The sequence below is a fragment of the Galendromus occidentalis genome, unplaced genomic scaffold, assembly GCF_000255335.2.
Source record: "Galendromus occidentalis unplaced genomic scaffold, Mocc_1.1 scf7180000077469, whole genome shotgun sequence".
Lineage (NCBI taxonomy): Eukaryota > Metazoa > Arthropoda > Arachnida > Mesostigmata > Phytoseiidae > Galendromus > Galendromus occidentalis.
Window position 1 is genome coordinate 167,795 of NW_003805457.1, and position 18,951 is coordinate 186,745.

General features: G+C 52.3%; 1 protein-coding gene across 1 annotated transcript in view; it reads left to right on the forward strand.

Moving 5' to 3' along the window:
* SNF4Agamma (SNF4/AMP-activated protein kinase gamma subunit) overlaps positions 1 to 18,951 on the forward strand; it is a 67,991-nt gene extending 49,040 nt beyond the window's left edge. Inside the window, exons 8-16 of the mRNA XM_003744475.2 lie at positions 8,552 to 8,700; positions 15,250 to 15,338; positions 15,509 to 15,762; positions 16,484 to 16,662; positions 16,831 to 16,911; positions 17,021 to 17,143; positions 17,286 to 17,526; positions 17,684 to 17,888; positions 18,090 to 18,951. Of these exons, the coding sequence (XP_003744523.1) occupies positions 8,552 to 8,700; positions 15,250 to 15,338; positions 15,509 to 15,762; positions 16,484 to 16,662; positions 16,831 to 16,911; positions 17,021 to 17,143; positions 17,286 to 17,526; positions 17,684 to 17,888; positions 18,090 to 18,228 (1,460 nt within the window). The 3' untranslated portion in view covers positions 18,229 to 18,951. The remainder of the gene's footprint in view (positions 1 to 8,551; positions 8,701 to 15,249; positions 15,339 to 15,508; positions 15,763 to 16,483; positions 16,663 to 16,830; positions 16,912 to 17,020; positions 17,144 to 17,285; positions 17,527 to 17,683; positions 17,889 to 18,089) is intronic.

Consider the following 18,951-nt stretch of genomic DNA (forward strand, 5'->3'; position numbering starts at 1 on the left):
TCTGGCCACAACGCGAAATCCCCAAAAAAACTGAGGCGCATGATGGTGTTGTTGCAGCTCCGATACTTGCGACCGAAACGCCGTCGTGAGCCAGCCTTGGCGAGGCGTCTGGGGGGAACTCGCCGTCTCAACTCCATCGATCCATCAATCGCCCCTCCTGAGTCCCGCGAGCACGAACGACGATCTGATGGTCTGTAGCCGCGAAAACAGGAACAGCGATACACACCCTCGGATCAATGAACTATTCGAGACCTTGCGACCTCGATCAGCGAGGGAAAACTTTCGGTACTTCTTGAGCGCTAATATTTTCTGGAATCTCCGCTTTGCCGGAACAGAGGAAGTCACGAGACGGACGACGCTAGTCGCGTAAGCTGAAGCCGCATCGCTTCCTCGAGGCTGGACGATTGAAATGAGCAAGCGAACGACTGGGTGAAGATCGGCCGGCTAGCCGCAAACTGATGGCCTCTGTCCGACGTGAAACTAGATCCTTTCCTCTTTCTAAACTTGGTGACGCTGTGCTCATGATGATAGCGGTGGCCATGGCGTGGCGGAATGGCTGCGGTGACGGTTTTACCATTTGTAGTCGTGGTAGTGGAGGCGTTCAGACACCAGACGCGTCTCATCGCAGACGCCTTCAATGGACTCCGCCATTCGACGTCCCTCACCGCTTGGAAAAGAGCAGGATCCGTAGGAGCGCGACTCGAAGCACCCCTCCGGGATTCCTGGATCATTGGCGCTCCTCCGAGTCATGGACAGCTCCCTACGAAGACTCACGGAAGAGACGATCACCGAGGGCGTCAGGCCAGCGACTCCCGGATTCCTCCTCGCATAATCGGCTTTCCTTACCGGTCGACGTCTCATCGATCTCTTGGCCATGAGTTGGGAGCAATACGCTCCCCTCGATCCAATTCAGGCGAGATTGATAATTTCGATCTGTCGTTGATCCACCGACTCGATCATTCACCTCCGCAACAGACGTGGTCGAAGCCCGGAATTCCGATGGAGACTAATCCTGCGTCGTGACTCGTGACAAATGCCTCCCTATTTATTGGAAGGAGTCACCGCTGTGGGTCCCAGAAGCGCATCGGATTCGGATGTAAAAAAATCTCTACGTTCTGCTCATGCATCTGCAGCGCTCCATGCATCAGACAGCGCTTGAGTGGCTAGTTCGACTCTCTGAGAGAGTTGAGCATCGCAATGACCGTGGAGGCATTCGACTTATGAGGAAGAAACTGCTCACGGCGTCGAATGGGGTGCGGAACATCGACGACCTTCCCTAAATGCGTACCTCGATATTTTCCCTTTCTTCCGACTGCTCATGGCCCTTCCCGCCGGTCCTACATGCGGATCCCGCGCAGAAGGATCCTGGCTCATCTGTACATTTGCTGAGCAAGGTCATTCTTGTTTATGCCGGTCGCTCGTACAGCAGGTCGTTCGGAGTGCCGCTGTTTCGACCGAAATAACATCTTTCTTACCCTCACCCATCCGGCATCCTGTCGCCGTTCGATCCCATTGCCCGCTCTTAATTTTCCCCTTCTGACTGGACAGCTCCCCCGTCTCTCTCGGGCGCGCGGGATGATCCGAGCGGAGAGAATTCTGAGGAAGCGAGCGAGGAACTCTCGCTGGAGCAAAGAGATTCGTACCGGCTATCGACATCAAGGAATTCCGCGAGTGCCACTGCTGATGACAGAGAGCGGAATAATTCGGAGAATGTCGTTTCATGACTCTCTTTCCGGCTCTTTCTCCTCGCGCGGACACAGAGGTGACATGCTCCCGGGTTCACTGACTGACTCGAGCAGCAGAGCGCGTTCTACAGGATGAGTTTTTTTCACACAACGACTCGTCTCGGATGAGGCCTGACGAAGTTACGAATTCCGAATAGGCAGCCCTTCCCGTGAGATTCCTTTCCGATATTCTATCCATGCATGGATTCATACTCGGAGGTAGCCGGTCTGCGAGCTTGACGGAACTTTGAGCGTTGGAGCCTGTATTCTGCGAACGAGTCAGTTTCACGAGGATGCGAGTCTCCGGTCTTTCCACTCGCACGCCAGGTGCTCACACAGTTTCCGTGACCTTGACCGGTCGTACGGAGTCTGTGCTGGGGACTTGCTGGTCAGCAAGGACTGGGAGTCGTGTTGAGGACTCGAAGCGGGATCTCTGAGCGGGGAAAGGCGGGCGAGCTAGCCGACGAACGAGCGAATGAGCCAGCCAGCAGAGCTCGGTGGTGTGTACGAAAAACAAACAGCCCGGGCGAAGATTAATATGGGATAAGCAATATAGATAGAAGTTTCTATTTTTGTCGAGGAAGGCGGTGGCCAGAGTAATTCGCGATTCAACGGCTTTATCGTCCGAAAGGAGCGTTTCAAACTCGAGGGCGCGACGGTCTCCATTTGCGATGCTTGCGGAACGACATCAACATCGTCTCCTCTGGTGGATTCGGATTTTCTGATGTCGGGCCTACAAGCGTCGTTCCCTGCGTACATCTGATGAACCATGCTCCCAGGAGAATCACGATGTCCTTCGATAGATATTGCTTTGTCCCTCCCGAAATTTAAGCGAGGAAATCAGGCGCACCTCATTTACGATGTGGTTTAGGAAAGGGCGGATCCGCAGGATTGCGGACGTCTTCGAGGAGTGAATGCCCAGAAATGCGCATTACCCCCTCCAGCAGCGACTACCTTTACCCGAAGAATCGCTGAAGCTTCCTCATCCCTCACTCGATCCTGTTTAATGCACTGGACGATTTGAATCACGCGCACACGGTGCGGACTCTCTGGGATGCAACCCCGGGAGCGTGCTCTACCAGATATCACCGGGGACGGCTCCAGGGCGGCGAATCATGAGATTGAGGCATCGTTCCAATGAGTTGGGAGGAGGAGATAGCCTCGGAACTTGTACCGAAGATCCAAAAGAAAGCGCCAATAATTTCAGATGAGAACGAGAGTTGCGGCCTCGAGTCGTCTCATATCTCGAGCTATGAGTCGCTCGCGGACGAGAAATGACTTTCGCCTCGATGAGCGAGTCTGACGCTCCTCTAGTGCGGAGACCCTTCAGCCGGAGTTCTGCGGCGCCCAGAATATCAGATATGGGGCTTGGGCTCCGGTCATTTCTTCTGGTCCGGAGCTTCTCTCGAGTGGAATATAAATCACGTCTCAAAAGCTTTAACGAACCCCTCCTAATGGTTGTTCGCTCGAGCGAATGACTTGGGAGCGAGGCCGAGCGCCGCGAGTCGCGAGGAATAACCTGCCGTTCATGGGAATGCTCGGCTGCTGACGGTGCGGCGTCGGAGACTCCCGGCAGAGAGGAAGTCCGCTGTCAGAAACAGTTCCAGACGGGAGCGTGTCAAGAGCCCTCTGTTTCCCGAGAGGATCCGAGTGCAACTTCTTCCGACTCGGGGACACGGAAAACAACGACCGTCGCCGTCCGCCTTCCGTGCCGATCACGCTGCCCTTTCATTTCCTTTGTCTAAGTTCTACAGATCGCGAGTGGTTACCGTTTCTCCATGCCGGCCGGCGGCAGTTTGTTTTGATTCCGAACAAGACCGCCGAGCCAAACGTCCCGGCGCACGATCGTCGCTCTTGTTTTTCGGGATCGTTCACTTATGGGCTTTCGGACGGACAGGCTAAAAACCTGACGCATTCGCGTCTTGACGAATATCGGAACGAGCGAGCGAACGTTCTCTCGGTGGTTGTGTGAGAGCCGTCGGCTGCGGTCGGGATTATTCTCAACTAAATCTCGGCAGAGAGACCGAGCAGGTGCGAAGGATCTGGACTCGCTGGCTCCTCAGAGTGACACTGGGAGCCGGCGCGATCGCGAGCATGCTCCTGTACGAGTTCTCGAGCGACGCTATCAAGTGATCTTTCCGTGTGCATCATCATGAGCATCCGCAGCGATTGCAAGAACATCACCACGTGGTTCTACGCAGTTGCTTAGACCGCGGCTATCGGAGTCGCGTCCGTGAGAGTCGGGCCGTTCGATCGGCCGATCTCTTTTGGAGATCCATTCTCAGAGTGAGCCTGTTGGCAAGAGGAGGCTCGCATAACGAGCGCAGGAAGTGTTTTCGCTCTTTTCTCTGTCTGGACAGCCAATCGAATGCTCGAAAATGGTGATCACCCTTCGACGGCGGAGATTCAACAGCGAAGGCAGCGCTTCGAGCTCGCTGTCATCCATTTTGGGCTTCGATGTCGGTAAGCAGGACGCTCTCGTCAGACGGTCCTGGGACCACATCAACGTTCCTTTTGCGGTCCCTCGATGATGTGGTCAGCAATTAGCGCGCTGTATAAGCTATCCTCGGTCTGGGAGGGATTCGGGGGGCAGGGACAGGTGGGCTTGGATCGGTGAAATTCTCTCGCACGGGCTCTCGCCCAGATCCCCCTTATTGGACGCCAGCGCTTCGTGAGGCTCTTGTGGAAACTCTGGATCTCGGTCGCTCCCTGGCGCGTAAGATGAAAGCTGAACCATCCGAATAATTCATGGTACGAATATCGGATCTCGAGCGGAATCTTGATGCCTCGCAAATCAGAGAGCTGATCCCCCGATGTCAGGTGTCGCACCTTCAATCGATCTGCATGAAGCGATCTGCTTTGCGCCGAATCGCTTCCGGGCAGAATTATCGGAATTGATCCGCAATTGATCGATTGGCTTCGAGGAATTGATTCGCTCGGCGAGTTTTCCTCCCGTGGATTCAACCGAACCGCCGGGGGCCCGACGGACCTAATTGTAAGCTGCCGAGGTTAAACGCAAGATTTTAATCGGCCGAAACCGGTTTCGGCCGGGAATTGACCCGGGGAAAAGAAAATCCCCTCGCTTTTCGTCGAGTTTCTGGAAACAGGAGTACGGAATGTGCTGTCGACGCTACGGGGTCTCCGCTCCCGCGTGCTTGGAAGAGACCCTCGTTTCTTACCGCATGGGTGACTCGTTCATCGAGACAACATCCGCCGGAAGCGTCCATTCACTCTATCCGCTACCGCGCGGTGGAAAGCTCATACAAGGATATCGGTCTGCTACGACCTTTCGTCAGACTACGGCTTATCATATAGAGCTCGCTCGATTCCGGTTGAATATCACGATACATACATTATCCCCTCCACGGGAGGATGGGATGATTATTCGAGGGAATGCAGCCTCCGTTTCGAGGTATCTGTTTTTCTCGTGCTCATCCGATGAGTCTTCCAACATTTTGATCTGCCGTCGACGTACAGCTTGCGCGTAAGTTATTTGTTTCCGACTTGGTCCCGAGAATTACTTGCCCCTAAGCGCTTGACCTCCCCCGGAATCTGAGGGGGACCATCCGATCTCTTCCCGATTAGTTTCCTATGCCGACTTTTCTCTGGAGAGGTGCTCCTAGTCTATTCCTCGGTTAGTGCTCGCCACGAGATTTGTTCAGGTCCGGCTCGGCTTGCGAAACTACCTTGTAAGGTGTGCTTCTTTTTTAGGTTGTTAGCGATCTCCATGATTGAGACGAGTAGTGTGGGTTGACGATATCATTCATTAGTCGGTGTCTGAGGCACACTAGCGCGGCGGCATCGGTCACATGACGACACGACAAGGCGCCCTGTGTTTTCGAACGCTTCGCGAGTCACATGTCAACCAATGTACCACTGACAATTAGACCAAGATTGGTTGCCTCTCCCATTGGTTTTGATCCCCGCGATAGCTCCGAACTCCGAAGGATTTTCTTGATTCCGTCTGATCAAGAAACATTCGGATATTGAGCCCCTAATGAGCTTACGCGGAGCAGCTTGATTCGCTTTCATTGACGGATCAGTCTCCCGATCGGCCCAATTCCTAAACATCACTCCCGGGAGACCTAAGTCCTCCGAGAAAAACTGGGAACTTGTAATTAGATCAGAATAGTATCAGCTGAAGCTAGAAAAGTCACAGCGGGCGGGATAGCCTCTTAGATATTGAGATCGGTCCGGCCGGCGAAAAGTTGGAGAAACGGACTCAGAAAATTCTCTCCGGTGATTGACGAGACCGGACGACGGCGTCTTATCGCTCTATTTTCCGGAGCTCTGAGCCCCTCCGACGCCTGTCACACCGTCAGTCCGTCACGGTGCGCGGGAACCCAGGCTTAGCCGACAAAGATCCGCAAGTGCTTCGAGATCCGAGTAAAGCATGTCTCATGGAGGCGCGGGGGGAACGGGACCGCCTACGAGACAATCGATTGCGGCATATTCTTGTTTCTGAGCCGCAAACACGGTTTATTAGAAATGTCCTCATATCTTGCCCACTGCGAAGTTATCCCGGCGCAGCGGCTTTCGCGAGCACACTCACCTCGAGCTAAGGCCGAGTCTTATCGATAAACAGAAGACAGGAATCTTGAATGATTCTGTTGGTGTCATCCGAAATCCCTAGATATAACCGAATATTCAACGTCATTCCTGCATCTCGAAGTCCGCACGGACATCCCGTTCCATGCCTAGCCTACATAAGCAGTCGATCTTCGTCTTCCGGGTTCATCAACTTTGTTCATTCTCGGAAAATGGAGGTCCCGAAGAAGCCTTCAGAATGACATCGGTCGAGCTCTAGAGCGGCGGTCAAAAAACGTCAATTCGGTCCGAGGCTATGGAAGTATTTTCTTTGGCGTGGCTCAGGGTGTTCACGGCAAAGGTCAGTTCGGCGAGCTCGATGGCCTAGTCGGCTTGTCTGCCGCATGGTTGGCTTGCAGAGTTAGGGCGTCGGCCCGCGTCGCTCGCTCGCTCAGGGAGATCTGGGAATTTTGAGAACTCTCTTCATTCGCTTCATACAACCACTCGGACTGATATTGGTCGACGTGGTTTGCGGTGACCGGGTGTTCTGCTGCGGGGGAAAACAGCGCGGTGACATCCGCTACCCCGCGGGCGTACGTGATTTGTGCGATAAGGAGCGAAGACGAACTACACATTTCCCAATGGCAATGCTTCATCCTCTTTGGCTCTGACTGACACCTCCGCGTCGGAAAGCTCCGAAACTCATTGAGATGGATGGCGGTATTTCCCTTCTGATTTCGTCCCTTCGGGGTAATATCGTAATCTGAGAACTCATTGCTTGCCGAGTCCGAACATGACTCATTCTTCCCCGAGTTCGACCATTTCGTCGTCAACGCTCGGTGCCGGCCGACAGCTCGGAATCGTCGGCGAACGCACTCGCTTCGGGAAAATCTGCGATCTCGAGGTCGCCAAGCCCTCATAAATGCTTCGCAATATAACCATGGCGTCACCCATATATGCTCCACATGTTATTCCATTCTCAGTGATGACCTCGTCCGTCGGCGGAGTATCGCTTGTTATTTTATGCGCCTTATGGTCATCATCTACCACGAGTTCAGATGTGGCTGTGGCGAACATGTTTGCTCAGGACAGATTCTCTTACCCGAAACACGAACCCTCTCCCCGGAGGAATCTCCTGATGGGATTCATTCAAGGCTCACAATCGACCGAGCTCCGCCACACTAGGAGACAGCCGAACACAATGCAACACACATCTGCATGCAAGCTTGCACAGTATGACTTCTCGCCGTACGTGTTTGGCCAGCACAATAAGCTCTGCCCTCGAGGAGCATGCGGATATCTTTCTCCCTCGAAGTTCCTCCAATTGACTGGTGGGATACGAATGGATTTGAGATCTATCTTTGCACGAACGGAGAAAAATAAGGGAAACGTGGCCTGGCGAAATTTTCCGCTAGCTTGGTGATCCTGATGTTCCGGGACCAATGTGTGGAATGCGTCATCGCTCATCACGCTCCCTGAAAATGAGAGACCTTTATTCGGGCGTCCGGGATATCCAGGCGCTTCGGCGGAGCTCACAGAGTGCTCCCCGTCTCATATGACTCTCGGAATGCCTCTACCGGGCGAACTCTTGCATTACGAGCCGGCAGCCATGATCGACGATGCCACGCGATTTCGAGCGGCTGAGCGCTCGACAGATTGTTCGGAGAGGCTTAGAATGAAGTATCGACGATTTAAATCTGCGTTCAGAGCACGACCTTCGCACTGAGGTAGTGGTTGATACACGCACTGCAAACCGTAAACAACTCTGAAATCTAGCTGTCCCAAGTTCCCTGACCACTACAGTCGAACCCGCTCATAAAAAAGCTCCTGGTTATAGAGAACTCCCTCCTAAGTGGGGTTCCCTCGAATAAGAGGTTTTCGTCAGTGAAAGCCGGACATGAGAAAGAGATGGGAGCCAGTCTCTCATACGCGGTTTTCTCTCATACACCGGTCAGCTTACACTTGCTTGCATGGTCTGGCCTTCTCCCGTTGGCAGTGAGATGGTGGTACGAGGGTATTGATTGACCGGCGGATCTTTATCTCACCGAGCAGCAGACTATGCATGTACGCACAATGGTTCATGCATATTGAGATTCACGGGAAGATATTGGGCCGGAGGATATTGATGACATTTCTGCAAAAATCCCCGGCTACGAAGCCGGGGATATCGAGACGACGGAAGACCTTATCGATTCCCGCCGGGAACACTATCACCTACAGCCACGGCCATGAATCCGGTGGATCTCAGACTTCACGAGGTGTAAAGAATTTCATGAACTATTTCCATTCTTCGCTTTCAGGTTCTCTACTTAGACGGCATTCGGTGGATCCCGATCGCAGGCGTAGCGTGAACCGGGATAGAAGTCTGGACGATTCCTTGCACCACACTGCTCTCATCCACAGGGCCCATTCTCACGGTGAGAGTGCGGCTTACCGGTGCGCGTCGGGGGTAAGTTACTGAGAGAGAATCATTCTTCGGGAGAAACGCCGCTTCCTCAGCATATGCGAGAGGATCAGCAAGGAGGAGGGATGCAAAGTTTTGTTTTCTTGCCCGTCATCGTTCCTCCGATGGATCGTCGTCAGCATTTTCAAAGCTGCGGTATCGGGGATGGGACTCCTTCCCTTCGATCACCGTGGTTGGAAAACCGAGCCAGACCTGTACACAATACCGAGACGTTTTTCGATTTCGATTCTACGTTTATACCATACATACATACATGCACACGGCTTGGAGTTCGTTTCGTCGCTTCCGCAGCGAAATCGGAATAAGTCGGAGGCAGATTTTTAGGGATCGAGAGTGGGGTATTATCTATCGTGTGCACGGTTCATCCGGATCCGAACGTCCGACTTCACTACGGTACTGTCGATCCCAGTCAACACCCGTGTGTCGTTTCCTTATTCCCGTGACTCCTTATTCGATGCTTCCGCGGATGCGGTCATGAAAATTGGATTTAAGAGCGCCTTTATCGCGAGTGGTGCTCTGAGCAGCAGATCCATCTAAGATAGTTCCCTCTATCTTTCCCGCCACTTGACTGCTTGACGCGTAATTAATTACGTACTTTTGATAATAATCTTTTCTGGAGAACTTGACTCGCTATGCTCGCAGTTCCAAAAATAAACCACGATCATCTCTCTCCCGCTCTGTACCGCTGATCTCCCTCAGATCCCTTCATGCTTTCGGGACAGGTGGAATCGGGATAAAACGGGAGAAAATTCCGAGAGATAATTACTCTCCGTACCGGCGGAGTTTTCCACTCGTCCAGAATCCTTGGAGCGACTTGGAAGCAATCGGACTTGCTTGAAGGAAAATCCCGCGAACGCGATGGATTGACATTAGCCGATGAAAGATGGAGGACGCATCCGATATAGGCGAACAAGGAAACTTTTTTATCCAGCCGCGATCGGGACGGAGCGTCTGGAAGAAAGAAACGAATCTAAATGTTCGCTGTCTCCGAGATTTCGGCCTTTTCAGCGATTCTGTTCGCTGTCCGGCGTGCGTGTCCGCCTCATCGGAGCGAAATAATTCCTCCTGACACGATGATCCTTCTTACGTCCTTCTGTCCCCTGGGGCGAGGTCTGGCTTGCAGCTTCGGGGCGATTGCTCCCCGCCCTTTTTTCGGTGTGCGTAGGGTCGCACGCGTGAGATATCGACAGAATTGTCCCCGAAAAGTGTGTATCACGAGTGAATTCATTCTCATTATCTCGGCTATCCGGCAGGAGTTTTTCTCTCTCCTTGCTCGTCCGATAGTTCCGGTGGGAGTCGCCGTTAATCCAAAACACACTACATCCGGTACGACCGAGCGAGTGGAACCGCCCTTCTGGACTTCATGGCATCGTCGGTTGATTTCCAACCCCCTGAAGGGCCGACTTGATCCGAAACGTATCGTTCTTGATCCTTCCGCAAGGAGTGCCCCCCGTTTCTGGAATACGACGCTGAAACAATCGCGGACGCGGAGCCGGTAGCGGAGCGATGTACCCAAGCAAGGCTGTATCGGACGTGCGAGGCTGAATCGATCGCTTACGTGACGATCCGGGGACAGAACCATTGCAGAATATTTTCTAGACAGAACTCACCGGAGTATCCGATCGCGAGTAAATGCCAAAGGAAATCCGACAGGTTTGTCCGTCTGTTTATCTGTCTGTTGTTGACAGAGACCACCAGCGGACAGGGATTAATCCCCGATGCGCCGGTTCATGATTATTCGGTGAGATTTATCACGGCCAAGATGTCGAAATCATTCGGATTCCTGGTTGTCTCCTACCGGATGTTTAGGAAATCGATAAGAGAGCTATCGTGAAGCAGCAGGAGCATAAATCACATCGAGAGCAGTGGATTTCGCAGTTAAAGTAGGACTGCGAGCCGCTCATCTGCTGCGTGTAATCGTAAACTCTGACGGAATCTGAAATCGACTCCGGAGTCATCCGAGCGGTGGCCGGGAGCCACATCGACGACAAGCAGCTCTATTTACACTGCTCCTTAGTCAGATCGCCGGCGGTGACACATCGGAGCTGATTCCGTTGCGAGTACTCGGCGTCGGAAGTCGAAGTTGCTCGATTCCTCAACTTGCCTCCCGCCTTGGGGTGCTCTACCAGCCTGCCAAAACGCCCACCCGACGCTTGTCGTCATTGCTTCCGACCAGGAGCCGGCGATTCGGGCCATTTGACTATCGCGAGAAACGATCTATCAAGCGGCAGTCGTCCGCTCCTCAACAAACGAAGTTTCTGGTCGATACGAATGACGTTGGACAACAAACGCAAGGTCGACAGCTCTTGCCCGACAGCTCCCCTAGAGTCCCGGACACCCGAGGTTTCTCGTCTCATCAGAATATCTAGGAGAAGCCCTGTTACCGGAGATAATCGGCTCTCGAGGCGTCTCCTCATTGTTCCGCCTCGTTCCGGTCTAAAATGGCAAACTCGGCCTGACTGATAGTTTCCAACGAGGCAAGAACGTGTTGTTGGTTTTCCTCGTAGCATCCTGCAAACATCAAGGAAGGAGACAGAGTCCCTTTCCGCCGACGGAAAGGGCAGAATGTCCCGGCAAAGCGGTAATCCAACCTGTAGCAGTCGCTGGGCAGTAAACCGGTCAGGATGAAGAGTTTCAATCGAATGATTCTGTAATTGTGGCATCGGTCAGTTGACGGACGTGCGTGCTACGACGTGAATCAAGCGTGCTGAGCCGGACACGATCGGTGAGAGCGGAGGATTCGCCGCCGCCGTTGCGACCATTGACGATGGCTCCATCGATGGTGCATCCGCCGGCCGTACACGACCCTCATCGAGGATGCTTCGATTCCGAGTGTTCTCCGAACAGAGAATCCCGCAGGAAACCGCCGGAAAACGAGTGCAGTGGATTCAGATACTCCCGGAACTCGTCGGCCAAATTCAAACAGCTACCAACGACATTGGAGCAGCCGAACGAGCTCAACTTGCGAGCGCCTGTCATGCGAACTGTGAGACGAGCCGTGAACTTGCTCAAAAAGACGCTCACGGATTCCCTAACGACGGTCGGGAGCTACACGTCGAGCACGGAATCGTTGCAGGACGTCGTGCTCAGGGCAACAGCCGCCGCCAAATCCAATCCAAAGAGTCTGACGAATTCCTATGCCATTTCAAGAGTCCACAATGCCTCAGGAACCAAGGTAGGCCACCAAGGGTTATCCTGAGCTATTATCTCCTCAATGTCCTGGTTTATTCACTGTATCGCTCCGGATTCTTAGATCTAGTCCGTTGTCCGAGCACAACCCGTCGTGCCCGACCTAGTTGACTCTGATGAGGGGAGTACTCGAGAGTCGGGAGGCTTGACGACAATCTGAGCTCCGAAGAGCCGGGCCCAAAGTTTCGGCGAGCGGCTCTGCCGAAGTTGAGAAAATTCAGACGGAATTCGATTATGGCACCCTCTCTCCGCGTCCCTCGGCAGAGGCACGGTGTCGTCCGTAAAAGCGTTTTCTGAGCTTCTTTGCGCGCGCGCTTCCTGTCTCATGGTCGATAAGGACAACCGTCGGCGGGTCCGTCGATACACCGTTTGATCGGACGGTCGGTCGGGCGGGCGGTTTGCCTGTAAGCCTGTCTGTCTTTCTGACCGCCAGGTCATTCGTCGGTCAGTCAAGTCGTGTTCTCAAATGCTTCTGGTTTCCTCAAATGCCGCCTTGCTTGGTTGTGCCCGTTCTCGTTAGGTCAAGCATTCCTATGGAGAGCGTTCACGCGCCATCTGACAGAGAAACATTTTTCCTCCGGCCACGCGAGCGCTGCGAGATATCCGCTCGGCCGGAAATGAGGATTGTCGTTCGCTCTTCAGGCATCGCGTCTGTAAAGCCTATCGTGAAATCTCTCTTAGAGTTTGTCGGTCTGCCTGTCTCTTTCGTTCGGAAATTCTGGAGAAGAACGAAAACAAGTGAACCAAGCACTGGATACAGCTGGAAGCACCAGGCAGAGAAGATCTCTGCATTACGATAGAATGACCTTGAATTTCGCTTGGAGCCAATTCAAGATATTTTGGAGATGAGCACTGCGGGTTCAGGCAGATAAAATCGACTGTTCAGTCAGCCGATCGGTTGTTTGGTCAACCAGTCAGTCAGTCAGAAAGACAGTCAGTTGTCTGGATGATCAGCGATACTTTGATGGTCGCTCAAGCACACCGTGACGTTCTACAGGCTGCAATAAACCAGAAGAAGAGTATCTGCGCTGGATACGGTCGCGATGGCCTACGATCGTCCCGAAAACGACGACGGCGTCGACGAAAAAAAATCCCATCGCGAGAGCCGCGATGCTGTCGAGCGGTATTATCAGTTGAAATGTCTATATTTTTTTCCTCTCCGCTTGTCGAATGTACGCAACACCCTGGCTCCTCTGGAGTGCGCTCTGGCGTTTGCGCAATCGTTGTTCGCGCGACTCCCTCCAATCAATGCGCACGAACCTGCTCGCCGAAACCGTCCTTACATCGATGGATGCAGACACAAGTTCTTGTCCGGTCACGGATACAGAGGAAATCTTTTTTTTTCTCCAAAACATTCCGCTGCTCCATCTGAGAGGGGGATATGGTTTTTCTGCTCTGAACAAGCGAAGAAATGCAATGGTGGAGGTCATTTCGAAAGTCAACGATCTGAATCTTAACCTCGATCGATCAGCGTGAATCCAACGGATTCCGATTCTGGGAGTCGAAATTGACAAGTCGAGGTGGAACGTCCAACGGAATAAGTCGGCTTCGTGCTGCGCCGGAATTCCGACTGTGGAAGAGAATGTTTCCTTGAGGAATGGAAACAATGTGTGCTCCATGAAGAAGGAAAAATAATGACGTCATTTCCGTCTCGGACTGGCGACTGATCCTGAATGGTGACTCCATCTTCTGAAGGGGAAGGGGATTGCCAGCGCCGTTGTGGTCACTGGATACGATTCGCCGTTAAGATTTGTTTGATGCGTATATTGCGTGAGCGAAACTTGCGATCGTCAGGCCTCGCGATCCCCCTGTCGAAAGGGAACCAAGGGACGCAGGAAAGGAGATCTCGGTAGCCAACTATGTGAAATTCGAGCGCGAGATGGGGGGTAGGAGGTCCTTGCAACGCGAAACCGGTCGCAGCGAACTTATTCTGCGTGGAGTGGAGCTCGTGACAGATTTCTGGATCGGTATTGTTCCCGGCGTCGAAGATCGCAGCCGAGAAGATGCCGCTCGACGAAAGCGTCGCTCGCGCGAGCGTCATCATCGACTCGCTTCAGTTGGAAGCGTATGTTAAATCCTCTGTGACGTCAATGCGTCGAATCGCTACCGGATTGAGCCGCAATCGCTGATAAGAACACCTGATCGTGATACAGATGATCTATTCATTCGAATGTATCGCGAATTATGTTCCTCTCCAGTCGGCTGGTCGGTCGACAGATCGGTCTCGAATTTCGACGCGGAGACACGCGCTCCCGACAGAAATCCGAGCACAAGTGATAGCGGGAAATGTTTTCGACGGGGTCCTTGCAGACGCCGCGGAAAAAAATGAGTGGGAAAAATGAAATTGTGCGCCTGCACCCGGCAGAGGGTTGGTAAGCTGGCGCGCTCGCTGCGCTTTGACCTTGGATGCGTGAACAATTTCTGCCGCTTCTCTCCTTTTCTCTAGTAATGTTAATCAGCTCGGTCGATGCTTTTATTCTGGGCGTACCTTTCTTTTTTTCTCATTATGATGCGTCCGCCGCGCCGCACTATAACGCAAGATTTGCTCCTGCCGGAACCAGTCATGCACGGAAATATTGATTTTATTTCATCATTTGTTCTAAAAGCTCTTTGCGTATCTCCGTAGCGACTCCGAGCTCTCTGTAAATGCCGTGAAGAGGTCGACGGACATGTGTAGGCCATTACGAAAATTGCGACGGGGAGCCATGAGGCGAGCAATGGAAATGACGGAAAGAAATTCCATATCCAATGGGATGGAGCGACGCTAGAATGTCTGGCGGAAGTCGTTTAGCCTTTGGGCTTCGGCTCAGAGGGGGGCAGATGCTAATTCCGATTGGACTGGGGATCCGTCCAGGACCCTCTTCCCCCTCCCTCGCGCCGCCCGGAGCCGCCGAGCGTACTACGAAGGGAAATCGGTTGAACGCGTAGACATGAAAGTCGATATCTTTTCGCAGACAACGAGTTCTTGAGTCTAGATCGACTTCGCGAACTAGAAAAGTTCAATGAAGGAGCAGCGGCGAATTATTTCGCAGCGCTTCGATTATTCGGGTGACAAAGCGAAACCTTGGAAGCGTTTTGACTGATGAACGCTTCCTCATGTCGACGCAGCTTGAGGATCCCAGAGGCATCGAACCGAGAAAAACGAGTTTACCGATGCAGTCTGCTCATTTCCTTTTCCCACATCGAGACTATCATTCTTCGAGCCCGATCTCCGGAACGCACATCATCATTTACGGCGGGACAAGAATTATATGTATAAAAAATTGCTTCAGCGAACTACTACTCCAGCCGAGTCCGAGGAAAATTCTTTGGAGATCTAACGTGAATTATTCTTCCCGTTTACAGCTGGCATCATCCGAGTCTTCTATTTGTGATAGGATCGATATCGAGGATCTGGGTGTCGACGAGACCCTTCTGTTTGTCAAGTTTTTCAGGTGAGTCGGGAGTTCGCGTTCTTGATTCGTTTATTTCTGGAGGAACGGAGTTCTCCGAGTCTCTGCCGAGTTCTCCGCTCAGGGCTCTGTCGTGAATCAGGAGCGCGGTCTGAATTTCCATCATTGATTCATCCGACGTTCCAGCATGCTAAGGGAGTTCTTTCCCACAGGTACTATTATTGCTACGATCTCATCCCACTTAGCGCAAAACTGGTCGTTTTCGATTCACAACTGCTTGTGAAAAAAGCATTTTTCGCGCTGGTCTCCAACGGGGTGCGTGCAGCCCCGCTTTGGGACTCAGCGCAGCAGAGCTTCGTTGGAATGCTGACGATCACCGACTTCATCCACATTCTGAGGAAGTACCACAAAAGCCCCGCCGTTCGGATGGACGAGTTGGAGGAACACAAAATCGACACCTGGCGGAGTAAGTTCCCTCCATTGATATCGATTCATCCCTCCATCGATGTCGATATTGATAGCGAGCCATCGGGGCGGCCTCTTGACGGCATCCCGATCTGATCAATTTCGGGGAGAATTCATGAGATTAGAGAGAGACGGCGCATCTAGGGCGAGTCGTTGAAGAGACACTTACTATCAGGCTCCGGAAATATTGTGGAGCAGGTCGCCGGTTGGTGTCCACGCACTCGAGTTGAGGATTCGCTAATTGAGGAGAGAACGGAGAAAACACGATTTCCTTATCGCTCAGAACGTGGCGCGGAGCACGGGGCGAAGCGTTCCCCGTGATGTAGGCGATACTTGGTTAGATCTCTAAGCTTTACAGCAGCGTCGTAAAATAATTTTTACGGCACAGTCCGTAGAAGAGCGTCCTCACGCTCATTCGAGCATTCAGAGAAGCGTACTACGTAGATTGCCGGTCATTGTTTCTCCGTTCACACTTCCGAACTACGCTTCCTTTGTCGGAGGGAAGCTTCTCCATCGTGATACATTTCCGGAACAGTCTCCATCCTTAGAACAGCTGGTCCCCTCATGGGCGAAGCGACATTTTCTCCCGACTTGGGGGATCGAATATTTGAGAGACAAAGCACGGCGAGTCGAAGTCGATGCTTCGCCAAGCGAGTTGTTACTTCCAGCCGCGGGTTAATTACGCCTGAGAGCACAAGCCTAAACATACTTTCTTTTTCCAGCTGTTCTGACGGACATGCAGCGACCCCTGGTGTCCATCGGGCCAGACGCATCGTTGTGTGACGCAATAACTACGTTGATTCACTCGAAAGTCCACAGGCTACCGGTCATAGATCCTCAAACCGGAAACGTGCTCTACGTTCTCACGCACAAACGTATCCTCCGCTTTCTCTTTCTATACGTGAGTGGACTTTCGAATGCGAAGACGCGCAGGCTGTAGCTCGATAATATCCGCCAGAAGGGAATGACCATTCCGATGATAGCAACACAGAGACGGGACGATTGATATGTGTCGGGAGTATATGAATGGAAGATATGACGACGTTCTACATGACGATTGTTGTTGCAGTTTTACGATTTGCCACATGCGTCGTATCTCGACACGAGCATCAGGGAACTCAAAGTCGGAACGTTCGACAATATTGCCACTGTAAGCTCCGATATATTTATGATGATTGTCGTCAACCTGAAACGTCGAGCTCTCGATCGAGGATGGGCGCTCGGTGAAGAGATCCTGACTTCATTTGTTCCCTCCGCAGTGCAGCCCTGGTACCCCGTTGATCACGGCTCTAAACATGTTTATCGAACGCCGAGTTTCGGCTCTACCCGTAGTTGATGAAGACGACAAGGTCGTTGATATATATGCCAAGTTTGACGTCATAGTAAGTGTACCTCCTGTCTGATGTGTATTCTCGGAGGGAATTCTTGCTGAAGTACAGAAAGCACGATTCCCGAGGCAAGGGAGCATGCGACCAAATAAGAGACAAGAATCAGCGTGGCCTTAATCGGGGATTTTTCTTGCAGAATCTGGCTGCGGAAAAGACGTACAACAACCTCGACATGAGTGTCGGCAAAGCGCTCGAATTCCGCAACCAGTATTTTGAAGGAGTGATGACATGTCAAGCGAATGATTCGCTTCTACAGGTGATGGAGAAAATCGTCAAAGCCGAGGTTCACCGCCTCGTCATTGTCGATGAGGATGATCACGTCGATGGAATCGTTTCCTTATCTGACATTCTTACATTCCTTGTGTTGACGCCGCTTGGTGAGTACTCTGATTCCGTCCCGGGATCTCTCTACGAGCCAATATGCTGATCCCGTATCCGCCGGAGCATCGCCTGTTCGAAAATCCACTTGAAACCCGAGAACTCCTGACTCCTCTGGATCGTTTCCTGAAAGACTGAACCCTTGGTCTCCCACAGGGATCGAAAGACCTGCGTCACGTGCCTACTACACCCGAACGACTTCATCGGACAGAGAGAACGGAACTGTCGAGGAAGAACCGGAATTGGAAGCGAAGGCAAACGCTCACGGCGAGCAGGCAGTCGAAACAGAACGAGAACGTCAACGGCACGACAGTCTCGATAGTCAGAGAACTGTCTCTGAAGGCAGCAAAGGCAAATTAGGGTAAGTTCCGTCGTCTCCCTTTCTCCCGAGCGTTTTCTACTCTACATAATATTTACATATATATGTTGAGTCGTGTGCTGCCCTTTTACGGAGCTGGACCCCGACTGGCTGGCTCTGACTGGACTCGTCGGAGGCTATTCAGGTATTCCTTCGCAAGATCAGGACTCCTCGGCATAACCATGGAATCCTGATTTTTCCCAGGTCAAGGAACAATTCGGAAGCAGGCGTCCCGGAAGAAGATGAAGAAGAGAATGTCCAAAAGGAGGACGCATCACCTGCGACAGCCGATGATTCGCCTGAAAGCGAGACAACAGACGCCTCAAAGAGCTTGGACGCATAACTATCTTGGCTCAACGCACCAGAAGAGCTGACCGTCTGAACGATCTACCAATAGACCGCTTCAGACTTCCTCAAGGATTGCCCGGGCACACGACAAGAGGACAACGAGAAGATGGGCTATAAGATGAGGATCACGTTTCACTCCGAATCATAACCTCTCGACACAAAACCAGATTCAAAAACACAACTCAAGTTTTCGTCCACCTTCGTCTGGATACGTCTAAGGGAAGAACTCGGTGGAGTGATGCCGACTTCAAGGATGGACTGCCCTTATCGGCGGAACGGAATACTGAATAGAAGTGTGTGGATCGAATTCGGCAATTTCCAAGATAGACAAGGTGCATCGACTTTGATTCGTATCCGATTCTACCCTCTGTGCCGTATAATCACCCGGGCTCCGTCGATGGGAGATTCTCCTCGAGATTTTTGGTCACCTTGGCCGAGGGCCTACAGTGCGGACGAGGACGAACGGAACAGGGATCGACGACGCAGGGAGCGGTGGATTCCTCCCTCGGTACTGGATATTTTTACTATTCGATAAATTGATCCTTTTGTTCGATGCTGTGAGACTATTTACATGAGAGCATGTTATGGAGAACATTCAGCAAGAGGAACCGCTGTCCGAGTCTGACGCGGTAGATCACGCGGAAGCTGATGATAAATATTGTTGGCTCAATGTTTTTCCCCCAATGAGAACAATGAAAACAGATTGAATACATGAAGT